Source organism: Dermacentor silvarum, chromosome 3 (genome assembly GCF_013339745.2).
Source record: "Dermacentor silvarum isolate Dsil-2018 chromosome 3, BIME_Dsil_1.4, whole genome shotgun sequence".
Classification (NCBI taxonomy): Eukaryota; Metazoa; Arthropoda; class Arachnida; order Ixodida; family Ixodidae; genus Dermacentor; species Dermacentor silvarum.
In genome coordinates, this window is record NC_051156.1 from 230,485,948 (window position 1) to 230,500,585 (window position 14,638).

Consider the following 14,638-nt stretch of genomic DNA (forward strand, 5'->3'; position numbering starts at 1 on the left):
ATGTCTAAGTTTATACAGCTGATAAAACTGATATCCTTACTCCGTATAGCTCTCTACTAATTTGCTATCGCAATTGATGCTTCGCCTTCCGGGTGAAACTGCGACATTTTTTTTTTTAACATGCTTACTAAAGAGTGACAGCATCAGGCAACATGGTGGCAGCCCATATTGATGTAAAAGAAAGTTCCGTTTCACTCAGGGAATGTGAAAATGTCAACTTGGTAGACACCCTGGGGTTGCTTAGTGCAGCATATTTGAATCGGGGTTGAGTAGATATCACGCTGAAATGCAAGGCTGCACAGAAGACTATTGACCCTTTTCGCGGCGATCACGTGGGCGCTGCCATGATTGCTTGCCTCAACTGCCTCCGTGTTTACAATGGATGTGTATGACGCCGGTGCGGCTTAGCAAACCTCTGTTTCGGGATAGACTGGCTGGACGACACGAAGCTATGGCTCAGAGGACATGCAAAAGCGCTTTCGGAGCTCATTAAGCTACGGCCTTCCTTTATCATTTTTTGACGAGCGGTACTGGGATTAAACCCTTTCTTTCAAGTTTAGCGATACAACGCTGGCGGATGAGCAAATTTCTGTATCCTCGAGGAAAGCCGTACATCTCAAAGTACCACAAACACGTAGGCACAGTTGCAGCAGCGGTCCGCCAACTTGGCCTCACATATTCATTACATTCCTTAATATTCCAGTCACTATTTTTGCAGATAACTACAGCACACGTCTTCAATACACATGATTTAATCCAGCATGATTGGAGCACAATGCGTTAGCGAAAACTCAGCTGCATTTCCGACACCTGATTGCACAGAAGCAAGGTAATGGTTTCGTGCGCGGTCGCTGAGGCGACGTACGGCGCGCCGCCGAAAGCGCCATCTCGTTTCTCTGTAGAACAAACTGCTCCGCGAATAGGGTCGATATAGTACTTTGCCTGCTGCAGGTGTAAGCTAGAAATTTACCTCCAAGTTTTTCTTTCTGGATTGCCCAGTATTTTCGGACTTTGGGAGAGAAGTCGTGTTAAAAAAAATTGATAATGGTGTCCTTGCTTTTTGGTTTGTTTAGTCAAGAGATTTTCGTTGCGTATGTAAGGCGTTGAAAACCTGAGAAATTTTGGGAATTTTGAAAAGAGTGTTTGCTAGACACCCTAAATTCCTTGAACTTTGAAGCAGAATTTCTTGCCCCTATATCTGCACATCGGTACCTAGAATGCTGTTTCAGACAAGGTAACGTTGACCAGCGGCATGGTCTTGAAGCGCGTCAATCTCGTCGGGTCGGTGTCGGAGAAGTGCGGCGATCGACAGCGGTGCCTCGTGCACACGTGGCCCTCGGGCATTTGAACACGCGGCGGCAGACCGAGCGCGAACCCTGGCGGTGTGCGTCGCATGCACAGCAGCCCGCGCCCGGCTGATCTCTTGACGCGGCAGCTGTTTCTCGGACGGCGGCACGTGCCACGTACTCGCCCCGACGACGAAGAAGAACTCGAGCTGAGGCCAACAAGAACGGCATGCTGTCCTTCCCGCCGATGGACGACGAGGAGGAGGAAGGCCTGCTCGTCTCCACGCCCGAGTCGAGCCCCAAGGTGCAGGGCCGTTTCGTGCCCGTCGAGCCGCAGAGGCCCGGCCGCGCCGGTGTCAAGCCCTTCTCCATCTCCAGGAAGACCAGGTAACCGCGAGGCCACGTTGGCGCTCGTCAACGCACTGTCCGGCGTCGTGACGTCACCGCCACTGTTATTGGGAGCCGCGGTCTGCTGAACGCGTTCGTGTCGTCGCCACGCGCGCCGTCTGTGCACCCCGGTGTGACGTCAGCGATCGCCTGCGCAGCCGGCCTTTAGCAGTTTTTGGACTTGGCTGCGTTGCGCACACGACGCCGCACTCGGTGGTGGCCTCGCCAGTGGAGCGGCAAAAGAGCGCGCGGCGCAGCTGCTGGGTAGCGCACTTGTGCGAGCAAGAGTCGTGACTCTTCCGTGTTTGCGCAGCCCCCAGGTGTGAGGCTCCGCTTGAGGCCGGCTCCCGCGCGCGACCGCTTTGCTATGCGCGGCAGCTGCCGGGCTGCGCGAAGCGACGCCCATCGATCGCCCCCCGCCATTGCGGCGATCCCGGCAGGCTGCGCGGCGCCGACCGAGTGGCGGCGACCCGCACAGCAGGTGAGCGTCGGTCCATCTTCGTGTGTGTGCACTGTGCCCGCTGTTCTGGTCGGTACACCTCAACTGGCGCCGTCAACCGCCCTGCTGACCGAAGTGGGTGTCGCAGCGCTACCCGCTGACGAGCGCAGCGCAGATAGTAAGAAAAAAAAAATAAAAACTCTGTGGAAACAAGCATGCCTGAGTGTTGGATTGAGGGCCAACAATAAAATTGGTGCGTAGCTGAGCTCGCGTCAGTTGAGCCGCCGACGTATGGCCCATGTGAACACCTACACTTGCCAGTTAGTAGGGATTGACGGTAATTGTCAAGCGCGCCTCTCTTCCAGGAAAATGCCATGTTATTGGCTTCCACTAATTTACTTATGCTATCTCGTCCGCTGTATGTATTCTCTAATGTTAAATTTTATATGTTACATCTTTTGATTCTTGAATGTTTAGTTTTCTCAATCGGGTCACAAATTTCACAAATGGTGTGTGCTTGATAAGAGGCACGGGCTGTTGTCATTTGCAATATTGCTCGCGTTTGGTGCGCTTCACTTCATGCGTGATGCACTTCATGCGCTTCTGCACTTCATGCGTGATGGAAGAGTGTGCTGTTCTGATAACATTCTTTTCCATGACTTGACACTTTCTAAACAGACTTCTTTTTTCATCAACTTTCACTTTGTTTAGGACTGACTGTTGGACTAGTTGGTGTTACATGTTGATCATTCTACTGAGCTGAAAAATTGTCTAGAAAAGAGAGGCCAGGCGGACAGGACAGACCGTTGGGCTCATAAAAGAGAAACAATTCTTTCTTTTTGTTTGATTGTTTACTCCTTTGTTCTTGTCTTTTTGTTTTTCTATGTGCTATGCACGGTATTTAGCTATCCGAATGACCCTTTCAAACCTGGTAAATAAGAGCTCTTCTGGTTGTAATGTTTCCTGTTGCGTCAGCTTCCTGCTGTTTGTTTTGCACCCATCTCCATGCAACATTGAAGACCTGTCTTGAGGGATTGAGGCCTTGTACTGTAATTATGGAGTCTACAGCAAGCAAAACCACAAAAAAAAAGGCAGGGGACAACACGTCCGTGTCGGTACTCCTTCAACCCTCCTTGCCACTGGTGTTGTGTCCTCAAGATATTTATGGGTCTTGAGGTTCACACGTTGGCACTTATGCCATGTGCTGCTGCGAGGTAGCATCTGATGTTGAGGCGGCTCTCGCGGTCTAGGTTTATAGGACATCTTTTTTTTTTTTTTTTTTTTTAGTAATGATTGCAGTTCATATCTATTGAAAATAATCTAAGATTTTGCAACTTGGTGATGCATTTCTGTTGTAAAACAGCTCTCAAACTGCATTGGTGAATTGCAGCATCGGCCTAATTAGCCAACTGAGAGGTTGTGGAGATGTTGGCAATATTATAGATCTTATTTACAGTCTCTCTACAGCATATGGCAGAGATCTGGACCGCTAACCCAACAGAGTGTGACATTTTTCACAATATTTGTGGAGCATAACAGAAAAAGGCAGTTTCCACTAAACATTTTTCGTAGATCACAGTCGTGATGAACCTATAACATTGAAACGTTCATGTGCTGTAGGCAATTGAAGCTTAAAATATTTTTATAGTTGAGAATATTTTTTCTTTCTATATTATTATTAGCATAACACTGGACACAATTATTATTAGCATAACAGTGGACACTTCCTGTACTTTACAGTAAACTTGGTTTTTACATATTATGCTGCTATTGCATTGTCCTCGAAGCTTATATATTTTGATAACCTCAGACACACACAGCACGATGTGTGTCCTGTCTCTTGTTCAGCTGTTCTAAACTTAATTCAATGCTGTGTATTTATGAACCACATTTTTTTAGCTTTTCTTTTTATATAGAGCGTGTTATTGTAAGAATTATTTAATGAAAAATTATTACACTATGAAAGCCTTCAAGATGAGAAAACCAGAATGAGAGCAGGCGTTGTCTTTGTTTCAGTGTGAAGGAGACTCACCAGATGGCGGAGGCGAACCAGGAGAAGAATGCCAAGCTCAAGGAGGCCCTGGGCATCAGCAGCTTCTTTGTGGAAGGCAGCTCCTTCGACCCAGACCGCAAGAGCCGCGAGGCAGCAGCCGAGGCACAAAAGCAGCTCCACAGGTTTGGCACGACAGTTCTTAGCTGGGCTGGTTGGTTTACGTACGTTATGGCAAAACAGTGCAAACAACGGGACGTGTGCCTGTCCATTTCTCACATCCCGTTGTCTGTGCTTTTTCGCCATAAGGCACCTTTTTAATGTGAAAGCATTGTATGCCCCATTACACGAAAATCCGTTGTCGTCAGTGTGATTGCAAAATGGTACCAAAAATGGCTGATGGCGCAAAGAGTAAGAACGCATCAAGAAATGGTTGGATTGACGTGAAATTTCTCAGGGAGGTTCCTGTAAACAAAGTAAATAAATGGCTTTGGAAAGAAAATTTCATACAGTTTGTTCTGGGTGGGCCTCTGGGGTGTGAGATGAGCACGCTTCGTCGATGCCACAGTGACTCCACGGATCTGGCTGACTAAAGGTGTGCCTAGTGCGTGCGTGATTGCACACGGGACTGTGCAGCCAGGTAGGTGGCGCCACCTCATGAGTGTATAAAATGAGTGCTTCGTGGCGTTCCGAGATCTACAACACTATAATGCTTTCGCATTCCCACCCGTGAGCAGCCTTAAGTGTCTGCTGTGCAGTACACCGAGATGTGAAATTTGAGGCGTACCAATTTTAATTATTTTTATTACTAATTAAACAATACTACTTTTTTAAAATTCATATTTAAGCATATTTAATTTTTCTTCTAAACGCCTGTCACCAACATTGAAAAGAGAACTCCCCCCCAAAAGAATAATTGCCTAGTTTCGTTTGCAGTGATGTTGGAAACATGAAGGCTCATAGAAAGACACGGCAGCAAATAATGTGCAAAGCAGCCTCATTGATTTCCCCTTATTGTATAAAATATTGCCACGACCTTAACACAAATGAACCACCGCTCCGTGCAATTCGGTGCAACATGCTAGGCATGTTGCATTGCTCCCCGAAGAAGACAACGGCGCAGGTGCCAGGACAGCTTCATAAAAGATCTATAGCTTGGACTGAAGTCTTTTGTGGTTTTGTCTGTGACAAACTGGTGGAGTTGCTGGGTACGCGTCTATGTACTCTGACCCCCAGGAACTGGAAGCGGACAACCTACGCAAAAGCCGACGGCTTCAAAGACTGCCTCCGTAATACGGCCTGCAAGATCTGCCGATGATGTCAATCACAACCACGAGCCAGACACAGGAGACATACAGTACGGGACAGCCTCCTGCATCACTGGTTCTCCACACGCCACGCTGGCCGCGGCCGTTCCATGGTGAGCCTTTTGAGGACGTGAAAGACTGGCTCGATGACTTGGATCGTTTGGCCGAGGTTAATGATTGGGATGAACGGAAAAAGCTAAGGAACGTGTACTTCGCCCTAGAGGACTCTGCCCGAACACGGTTCGCTAACCACGTGCCATCCATCACCACCTGGCAAGAATTTCAATGGCAGATACGCGATACGTACAGCAGTCCCGCAAGAAAAGAGCGAGCAGAGCAAGCCCTTCAGAGTAGGGTTCAAAAGCCGAATGAAAGCGTAGCCATGTTCGTAGAGGACATGTCGCGAATTTTCAAGCGTGCTGACCCTAACATGACAGAGGCGAAGAAGGTCCGCCTGCTGATGCGAAGGCCTCCAGCTACAGTAGCTGAGTTCGTCAGTGAGGCGACAATGGAGCGAGCCCTTCAGCAGCGCTCCTCAGTCTACGATCGCCAAATCAGCCTGGGATCTTCTCTCTCGTTGCCCTGTGACACCGATGCGCTTTAAGAGCTTGTGCGTAGTGTCGTGCGTGAGGAGCACTACAGGGAGTGTGATTTCAGCCGACCGTAACATCTCACAGATATTGTCCGCGAAGAAGTCCACCAGGCGGCACAGCCATTCATGCAAACCAGACCTGAAGCTGCCCCCGGTACTGACTTATGCACAAGCAGTGAGGCTACCTGTGCAGCCCGTTAACAACCGTAACCCACCTTCTTCTGAAGAACCGCTGTACCACTTCCAGGGCCAAGCTTCACATACAAATATGTACGAGTCCACGAGCCCCCGAATCAATACACGAAAGTCAGACATGTGGCGCACACCTGACTATCAGCCACTCTGCTTCCACTGTGGCGAAGCGGGCCACTTGTACCGTGCATGCTACTATCGACGAATAGGACTCCAGGGATATCACCCCGGCGCTCGTCGCCCACGTGAGGGAGAGCGCCCGAGAGAAATCCAGCAATATCTGGCCAGCGAACATCCGTCGCCGTACGCACAGTTCCCACCGTTTGAACAGTCCCTGCCAGCAACCCGATCTCCATCTCCGCAGAGGCGCCAGTCACGATCACCACCTCCTCGACGATCGGCGTCCCCTAGTCGTTATATTGCATTCTCTGCTTCCGTGGGCAACCGGCCCACGAGCCCAAGTCGGCGAAACTAAGAACAGTGACCTCCGGGGGTGGGGCCGCTGTCCAACGCACTTCGAAAGATCCTCCGCTGCGACACCCCGTCGACGACAACGATGATACTGATGACGACGACGACGACGACTGCGTACCTTCGGCACCTTACTTTACAAACCGTGAACCTGTTTCAGCTGGCATACTCGTTTTTGTAGACAATACCCGGTAACCGCTCTTGTTGATACTGGTGCCGATTGTTCTGTTATGAACGGACAACTGGCTACTGCACTTCGCACGGTGATGACACCGTGGCTAGGGCCTAAGCTCCATACAGCCGGCAGTCATGTTCTCACGCCGATCGGCAAATGCACTGCGAGGGTACAAATTCGTGACGCCACATTTGTCGGTTTAATCGGGAGTACGGCGCAATCGTAAACCTTCGCGAGTTGCTTGTCATTTTCTCCAGCGAACACGCAACTCATTCGGACGACTATCACCCACAGTCCACGGTGTTACGCGTTTCGGGTGACTGCGCTACTTTACCACCACGGAGTAGTACGTTGATCACCGCGGAAACAAACGGCAATCCTCCCCATCTCGGAATCACTGAAGGCAATCTGTCAGTCTTGTTGGCTCAACAAGTTTGCGTAGCCTGCAGCATCTTGCAGCTGTCGTCACAGACTGCTCAGATTTTAGCGACCAATTTCAGTCGTGAATACCAGCATTTCGCCCCACGAACTGCCATTGCCTATTTGGAGCCAGTCAGTGACTCTCCTGCTTCTTTAACTGTAGGACAGCAGGACTACAGGACAGGTTCGCCTGTCGGACATCCACATCGAGATGCAACTCTTGCTAAGTTCAAACACGGGGATTTACTAAGTTGCGAATATTGTTACGTGTAGCTGATGCCCAAGGCCTTTTACAATTCATTTACGGGGTTGCTAACGAAGGCCAAAATGGCGATGCTATATCAAGCGGGAACACGTCGTCTTCCTTCTCCTCAGTGCAGCCACACTGTGGCGGTTGTTCCGTATCATCACCCCCGGCGGCAGTAGAAGCACCGTCCCGGTGCTCAATCTACACATCCGCGGTGAAAGGTGTGTGGTATGGTTTTAGTCTCTCCACATGAACGATGTCACTTGCAGTTGACGATGAAGCTGAGAGGTCGGCGGGGATGATTTCATACGTGACATCGGTCACTTGTCGCACCACACGGTATGGGCCAGTGTAGCGCGACAGCAGCTTTTCGGAAAGGCCCACACGTCGAATGGGTGACAAGCGAAGCACCAGAGAACACGGAGAAAAGTGCACGTCACGATGGCGGCAATCATAGAGGCGTCTCTGATACTCCTGTGAGGCCTCGAGACGGGTGCGGGCGAGCAGGCGTGCGTGGTCGGCGTGTGCGTTGGCGTCGCGGGCGCATTCAGTGGCCGAACGTGCGGGCGAGGGCAGCAAAGTGTCCAAGGGCAACGCGGGTTCTCTGCCATATAGGAGATAGAATAGTGAATTGCCGGCGGTGTCGTGATGCGATAAATTATATGCGAACGTCACATATGGTAAATGAAGATCCCAGTCGTGGTGGTCGGCCGCAACGTACTTCGAAAGCATGTCGGTGATGGTCCGGTTGAGGCGCTCCGTGAAGCCGTTGGTCTGTGGATGGTAGGACGTGCTGAACTTATGCTTTGTCGAACAGGAGCGGACATTCTGGCCATTTTTTCCCACTCATACTGCAATATTGAATCTGCATTCATTAAACACCTATGTATTGTTTCTTTCGATGCGGTTTCTTGTGCAATAAATTTAATTATATTATTGCACAAGTAACACATATAATAGAACGTTACGTTCTATTCGCCCATCTGCAGTATCCTGACTGTGCATTTGAAGAACGAAGTAGAAAGTTCCATATGTGTTGCACTTGTAATAGATGAGCACCAATGTTGCCGTTAGACATGTTTGGAGTATGTCCGGTGCTCACTGAAAACATTCGTCTAGGAGCATTTCTTTGGATTCTTTTTATCTCCAGATAACGTGCCGCCGGCGATGTTCAAATTCATATAATATACGTAGTTCGATGAGAGTTTTAAATTGCTCACTTTATTTTGCCTCAGGGTTATAGGTCACTATATTTTAATTTTTAAAAATCAAATGTAACGGTCATGTAACGACACGTTCCAATGTTTGAAGTGTAACTGGAATGCGTTCCTTTCGCATTAAATTAACTTGTAACAGGAACTCGTTCTAAGATTGGAAAGGAACTAGCAACAACCTTTGATTCCTGTTTTAGAGGAACTTGTACAACACTGCTCAGAACTGTACTTGCAGTACAGTCTTCCAACTGCTTCCGAATTGCTGGCTAATTACAGAAAATTAAACAGATTTCAAATAAGGATGTGACTTCCAATGGGAAAGCTGTTATATAGCGTCCTAAAACAACCCACTTGTTTTGTTCTTCAGTGTGTTGTGGCCTGTTTAATTATCCCTGCTTGTAGTGCGCAACACACAAAAAGTGTCATGTGACTACGCACTGTGCCCCTAGGTGCTTCAAAAGTAATTTGAAGGCATCAGCTTTGTTGTTGCCTGACTTTGCAACTGCCCCGGTCAACTAAGCTTAGGCTGCAAATGACGTGTGTAACACCATTTATTGTATCGTTGCCAACAAAGTAATGAATGTTCTTTTTATGTTTTCTTAGCAATGTCTGTGGACACACCTCTTTCTATAATCTGGAAGAAAGTTTTTGATAAAGTCACTTTTTGTAAACAGTTTCAGTAAACCCGAGAAGTTTTAGGCAGTTTGTATATAGTATGCAATAGAACCTCGTTACGTAGAATCTGCACATATTTGAGTGCCGTAAGCCGCCACATAATTTCTTTTGCTGGTGTTGTGAAGATGGCTTTGCTGAATAAACGGCCGACTCGCGCACACACACACGAATGGAACATTTGGTGAGAGTGGTTCTTGTTTTCACAGCCTCGTTCCCGATGATTCAGACAGCTCTCCCGAGCAGAAGAGCAAGAAGAAGAAGGCAACGAGCAAAAGGCAAGTGTGCCACTTTCCGATGGTGCATGAGGCTGACGCTCCTCTCCTGGCTGCACGCAGGAGCCCGGTGCCTAAGAAGAAGAAGAGCTCAAGGAAGCGCGCAAGGCAAGTATGGTCTCCCTTGATGATTGAACAGCCTTTGGGCCTTTGTGAAATGGTTCTGCTGCCGTGACAGACCAGTGCGGGGCAAATAATACTTGGCTTCATGCATCAGGCTATACGTCCTGATGAAAAGTGCTCCAAATGGCAAATATTTCTAAGGCACAGAGAAAGAGCACTTGTGGCAAAGTGTTGTCTGAAATCTTGCATGTGCAGTCTGTAGGCAGTTAGTGCTTGCACAGTGCAGCAATGACAGGGGAATGCAGAAGGAAAGCACGCTTGGCAGATTTAATGTTTTGCTGCAGGTGGCGTCTGCGACTGGTGCTGCAGTGGCCGAGGTTCGGTTGTCTTTTCCTTCGTCAGCGAGACGGCCAGTTGTTCATTGCAATGTAGTACACAAGTTTGACACAAACACGTGGGCCACTGTAAAAGTGCCCATGCTGAATGTTTAAAATATTTTTGGTGAACTTTACCCAGCCTATACCGGAGAAATCTCAGTCGCTGTTGTAAGCATTCATTTTGTGTTGTGATATTGAGAAATTATCAAGGCTAGCCATTTTTATTACAATTGTGATATACATATATTTTTATTGTAGGTGCAATAAAACTGGTCATTTTTGGAAATGTTAGAGCAAAGAAATCCTACTTTGGATGCCGCTTTGAGTCCTTGAAAAACCTGTGACAGGTGCTGGAAAGTCCTGGAATATCCTTGAATTTTTGCCTTAGAAACCTGTACGAACCCTGAGTGATCTGTGATGGGGACAAAGTCTAGGTGCGCCAAGATCCAATAGCTTCATGGGCACTGTGTTTTTGCCGCTTTGTTCATGTTCAAGCGAGAGGCAGCACAAAGGTCAATTCGCTTGCTGCTGCCGTGCTTCCTCACTCCAGCGTTTTGACAGTGAGTTTCCGTGGTCATCGAGTGAAATGTGTTCGTTGGCCTTTGCGCACATGACACCGTGTTTATTGATTTAATTAGTAAGCAAATGTTTACAAGTTTATGTGGACAATAAAACTAATATTCTTACTTCATAAAGGTATCTAATCGATGCTTCTTCTTTCAGGTGAAACTGCAATTTTTTATTACATTGAAGAATAATGCATGGCCAAGGCCAGGTGGCTGGTCAAAATTGTCCAATTTTCTGGAATAACAAAGCTCAAATTAATGAGCTTGTACTATATAATGGGTATGTGCAACGGTTAGGCTGTGGTAAACCAGGTTTTCCAGCATAGGATGCTCTGACCATGTCGAGCAGGCATGGTCTGGTCTATGTGTGGTCAAGCAGTGTGGTCCAATCCATGTCTACTTATACTCGGAACGACTGTAAGCTAAGCAAGTTGGTAGAGATCGAAGGCATGTGTGTAAACGGGGACACAACACAAACGATGTGGACAGCACGAATGCTGGATATCAACTGAAAGGGGTTGCTCAGGGTTGTAAAAGAATGCAGACACAAAATTTGGATGTGCATGTGCAGTGCCAACCTGTCAAGCATGGACATGTGCGCAAAAGGTAACTGTTGAGGCACAGCCAAGACATTGAGGGCTTACTCACGTGTGCTACCGCTGTTAGTGATACGCCAAACCTCGGTCACAACGTTTTAAGCGAGGCTTTCTTTGCCTCTTTCCCACTGCTGCTGCTGTCTGGCATCAGGGGGCAGGAGCACGGCAGAGAGGAAAGTCCTCACCTTTGCATCGCGTCAAATGTGTACACTGCCCTCTGGAGCTCCCTGGGCATCACCACAATTCCTTCTTGACAGCTGTAATTATCCTTGACCCTCCCCCCCCCCCCCCACCCCCCCACCTCCCCCCGCAAAAGCATCGCAGAAATTGCAGCGCTTACCTTTCTACTAACGTGCAAGTCCAGAGGGAAGCTAGACAGAATGGTAGAGAGGAGGCATTAAATGGGTAGAACCGACACAGTCACAAAACGAGTGAATAACAGCCTTGCCACTCCATACTGTTCCTATACTGGATGGGGGGGGGGGGGGGGGGGAAGGTAACGTTATTACTGTATATGCGACAGCAGTTGTGGGCAAGCACGATAATTTTAAGCTCAGTGTATGATGCGGCACGTTTCTGCTACTTTTGAAAAATGGACAAAGGGCATGCAGAAGCAGAGACGCATCAAAGCGCATCGTGGGGTCTAGGCGACACTGCGGAAGCGGTCTCACATCAAAGCAACACTTCTGTGCCCGCCGCAGTAGCATTGTGGCTGTGGCATTGCTCGAAGTCGCAGGTTTGATCACGACCACGGCAGCCACATTTCGACGGGGGCGATATTTTAAAAAACCTTCGTGCACTTAGATTTAGGGGCACGGTAAAGAACACCACGGTGTCAAAATTCATCCGGAATCTGCCACTACGGCGCGCCTTATAATCCGATTGGGGTTTTGCCGCATACAGCCCCATAATTCATTTAAAGTTTAATACTTCTGCCTTGATGTTATGTGATGTGCTATGTGAGGCAGTGAATATGCTCAACCCTCTCAAAGGTTATGAAGTATGGCGCACAATAATGCGCTCAAGCAAACACCTCCTCCTGTGTGTTCTGTGTACTACACAGACAAGCAGAAGTGGTGCATGCAAGGTAACGTTTAACATCAACTCGCAACTCTCGTATTGGACTACGCATTGAAGAAATTATACATTTGCCTTCGGCATCACTGCTAATTATTGTAAATCAAAGCAAACAGCACAGAAAGATTCGCTTACATCGATTCCCGCAGTGCTTGTTTCATTCTTATGTCTGGACATACTGTCAGCAAATGTAAAGTTTACTTGCAGTTGTGACAGCGTAGTGAAAAGTTAGTGTTCCACAAGTCAACAAACAGGCTCGATGCAACCATCTGTCCGTCCTACATAAAAGTTACCGTAGCTACAAAAGGAACCGATTGGGCATTCTGCACGACAGTGGATGGGCACAGGCATGTGGGGCGAAGCCTGGAACGCTTGTAAGGGCCGTTTCAGTGCACTCTCTACACACGGTACATTGTGTACAGCATAAACATGCCGCTTTGTGTGTCTGGTGGTGCAGGTCAGAATCCCCTGCGGCGGTGAAGCACCACCGAAAGAGCAAGCCTAAGAAGAAGCAGGCATCATCAAAGTCTAAGCGCAAGTCCCGCAAAAGGTTTGTGAGGTGAACGGTGCTACACTTCTCCAAGTGTACTGCCATTACACATCTATATTGGTGCACATTTAGTTTGCGAGAGATGTCGCTGGCTGTCTTATCAGAGCGCGCTACCCGCTCTGATTACCACTTGGGGGGCACAGACTGTCCAGCAGTGTGTGTGCCTGGCACAATGGCCATGATTTGTGCAGTCCTGTGGCAGAGAGCCGACGCAAGCGTCAACGGCGATCACCATCCGAGTCGAGCAGTTCGGCTGACCAGAGCAGTGACGAGTCGTCCGAATCCTCCTCTGAGGATGAGAGCGAGTTGTCGTCGTCTGAGGAAAGCAGGTGAGGAGGCGATTTCTTTTTTTTCTTTCACATTATCCAGTTGCTGGCGTGCATTCATTGTTTGTGCTCTGTTTGCCATCCTTGAAACACAAATGACAAGACTGCACTAGGAAATGTTGTATGCTGTGATATGTGTTGAGCCGACAGACTGCTTATAAATCAATGTGCACTGCCCTGTAACTGTACCAATTTGGCACTGGAGTGTGGGCACACTTACGCATGTAACTTGTCTTTATACTCTGCCTGTTTTGATATCGGCTACAGCTGGAAGTAATGAAGCATGGTTTGTGCAACCACATCGTGCTTTTATTACAAAAGGGGCACTATATTCTTGTTTTCCATAGCCAGGAATTGCCTTCCACTTGCATCACAAGTTTGCTGCTTGGCACTCAAAAGTAGCTTCAGGTTCTTGTTTTTTTACAATTAAAAGATTTACAATTCAAAAAAAGGCTCTGCTTCGAATGGTGTTTTTCATGGGTCGATCTGGAGCAGGATTTCTTGCTCCATGGCGGCGAATCTGGATTTCATAGGCCAATCTGGAGCAAATTTGCGCTTTCTACTGGTCATTACAGATCAACTCGCTCTGTGCCGGATCGTTCTCACTTGCTTCACTGCCAATGCGCAGATTATGGAGGAAATAGAACGAGAAGCATACGTCACTTCCGCCCACTGTGGGACTGTGACTTTGGCTGCCATGGAAATGTACAGAAAGGAAGTCGGTGCGCATATACTTGGGGTATGATCCACCGCGGAGAATTCTAGATCTCCTCTGGCAGATCCGGATTGGTGAAACCCGAGCACTCACTCCAGCATTTCGGCGGCCGCTCCAGATCGACCCATGGAAGAAACTATTAGCCGCAGCTGGCAACTCCTTATTCGGCTAGAGAAGAATGTGGCGTCACAGCATTGCCTAAACGTAGTGAGGTTGCTGCTTAGTTCAGAGTGTAGTCCAGTGAAGGTCCTGCATGGCACACCAGTCCAGGAAGTATTGCTGCTCAGCAAAAGAAATGCCTGAGCGAAGCAGTGTGGGCCAGCTCTTGCATATTGCTGTGCATGCCTTGCATTTCTCCCAAATTGGGGAATCATGGCTGCATGCTGTTGTGTTACCATACAGCACCGAAAATCTGCCTGTGCAATCCCAAAACTCACTAGGATGTGCTCGTGTAGGCTCTTTGCTGCTGCCAAGCATCCTAGTAGTGCCTGCTAAGCTACCACGTATTTTTTGCTGTCTTGAGGGGCTTTCACGGGTGAAATGTTCTTGATGATGGTTTTGCTGGATGTCATTTATTTTTAAGTCGATACCAACACGCTTCCAGATAGGCACACTCAGTCTTTGCTGCGGTGAGTACTGTTGTATCTAACGAGTCTTGTGTGTTTCCTTGCGGTTCAATGTAGTGTCTGCATGTGGGAAAT

The 14,638-nt window shown here is 48.2% G+C and overlaps 1 protein-coding gene across 6 annotated transcripts in view; it reads left to right on the forward strand.

Annotated features, from left to right (window-relative positions):
* LOC119446851 (serine/arginine repetitive matrix protein 2) overlaps positions 1 to 14,638 on the forward strand; it is a 186,606-nt gene that overhangs the window by 78,908 nt on the left and 93,060 nt on the right. For 5 of the 6 annotated variants that reach the window (XM_049664953.1, XM_049664951.1, XM_049664952.1 and 2 more), the window contains exons 4-8: positions 4,129 to 4,287; positions 9,602 to 9,670; positions 9,731 to 9,775; positions 12,804 to 12,896; positions 13,088 to 13,225. In XM_049664953.1, the coding sequence (XP_049520910.1) occupies positions 4,129 to 4,287; positions 9,602 to 9,670; positions 9,731 to 9,775; positions 12,804 to 12,896; positions 13,088 to 13,225 (504 nt within the window). Of the gene's footprint in view, positions 1 to 1,404; positions 1,674 to 4,128; positions 4,288 to 9,601; positions 9,671 to 9,730; positions 9,776 to 12,803; positions 12,897 to 13,087; positions 13,226 to 14,638 lie in introns of those variants that run through there. The other variant, XM_049664954.1, reaches the window with a different exon arrangement.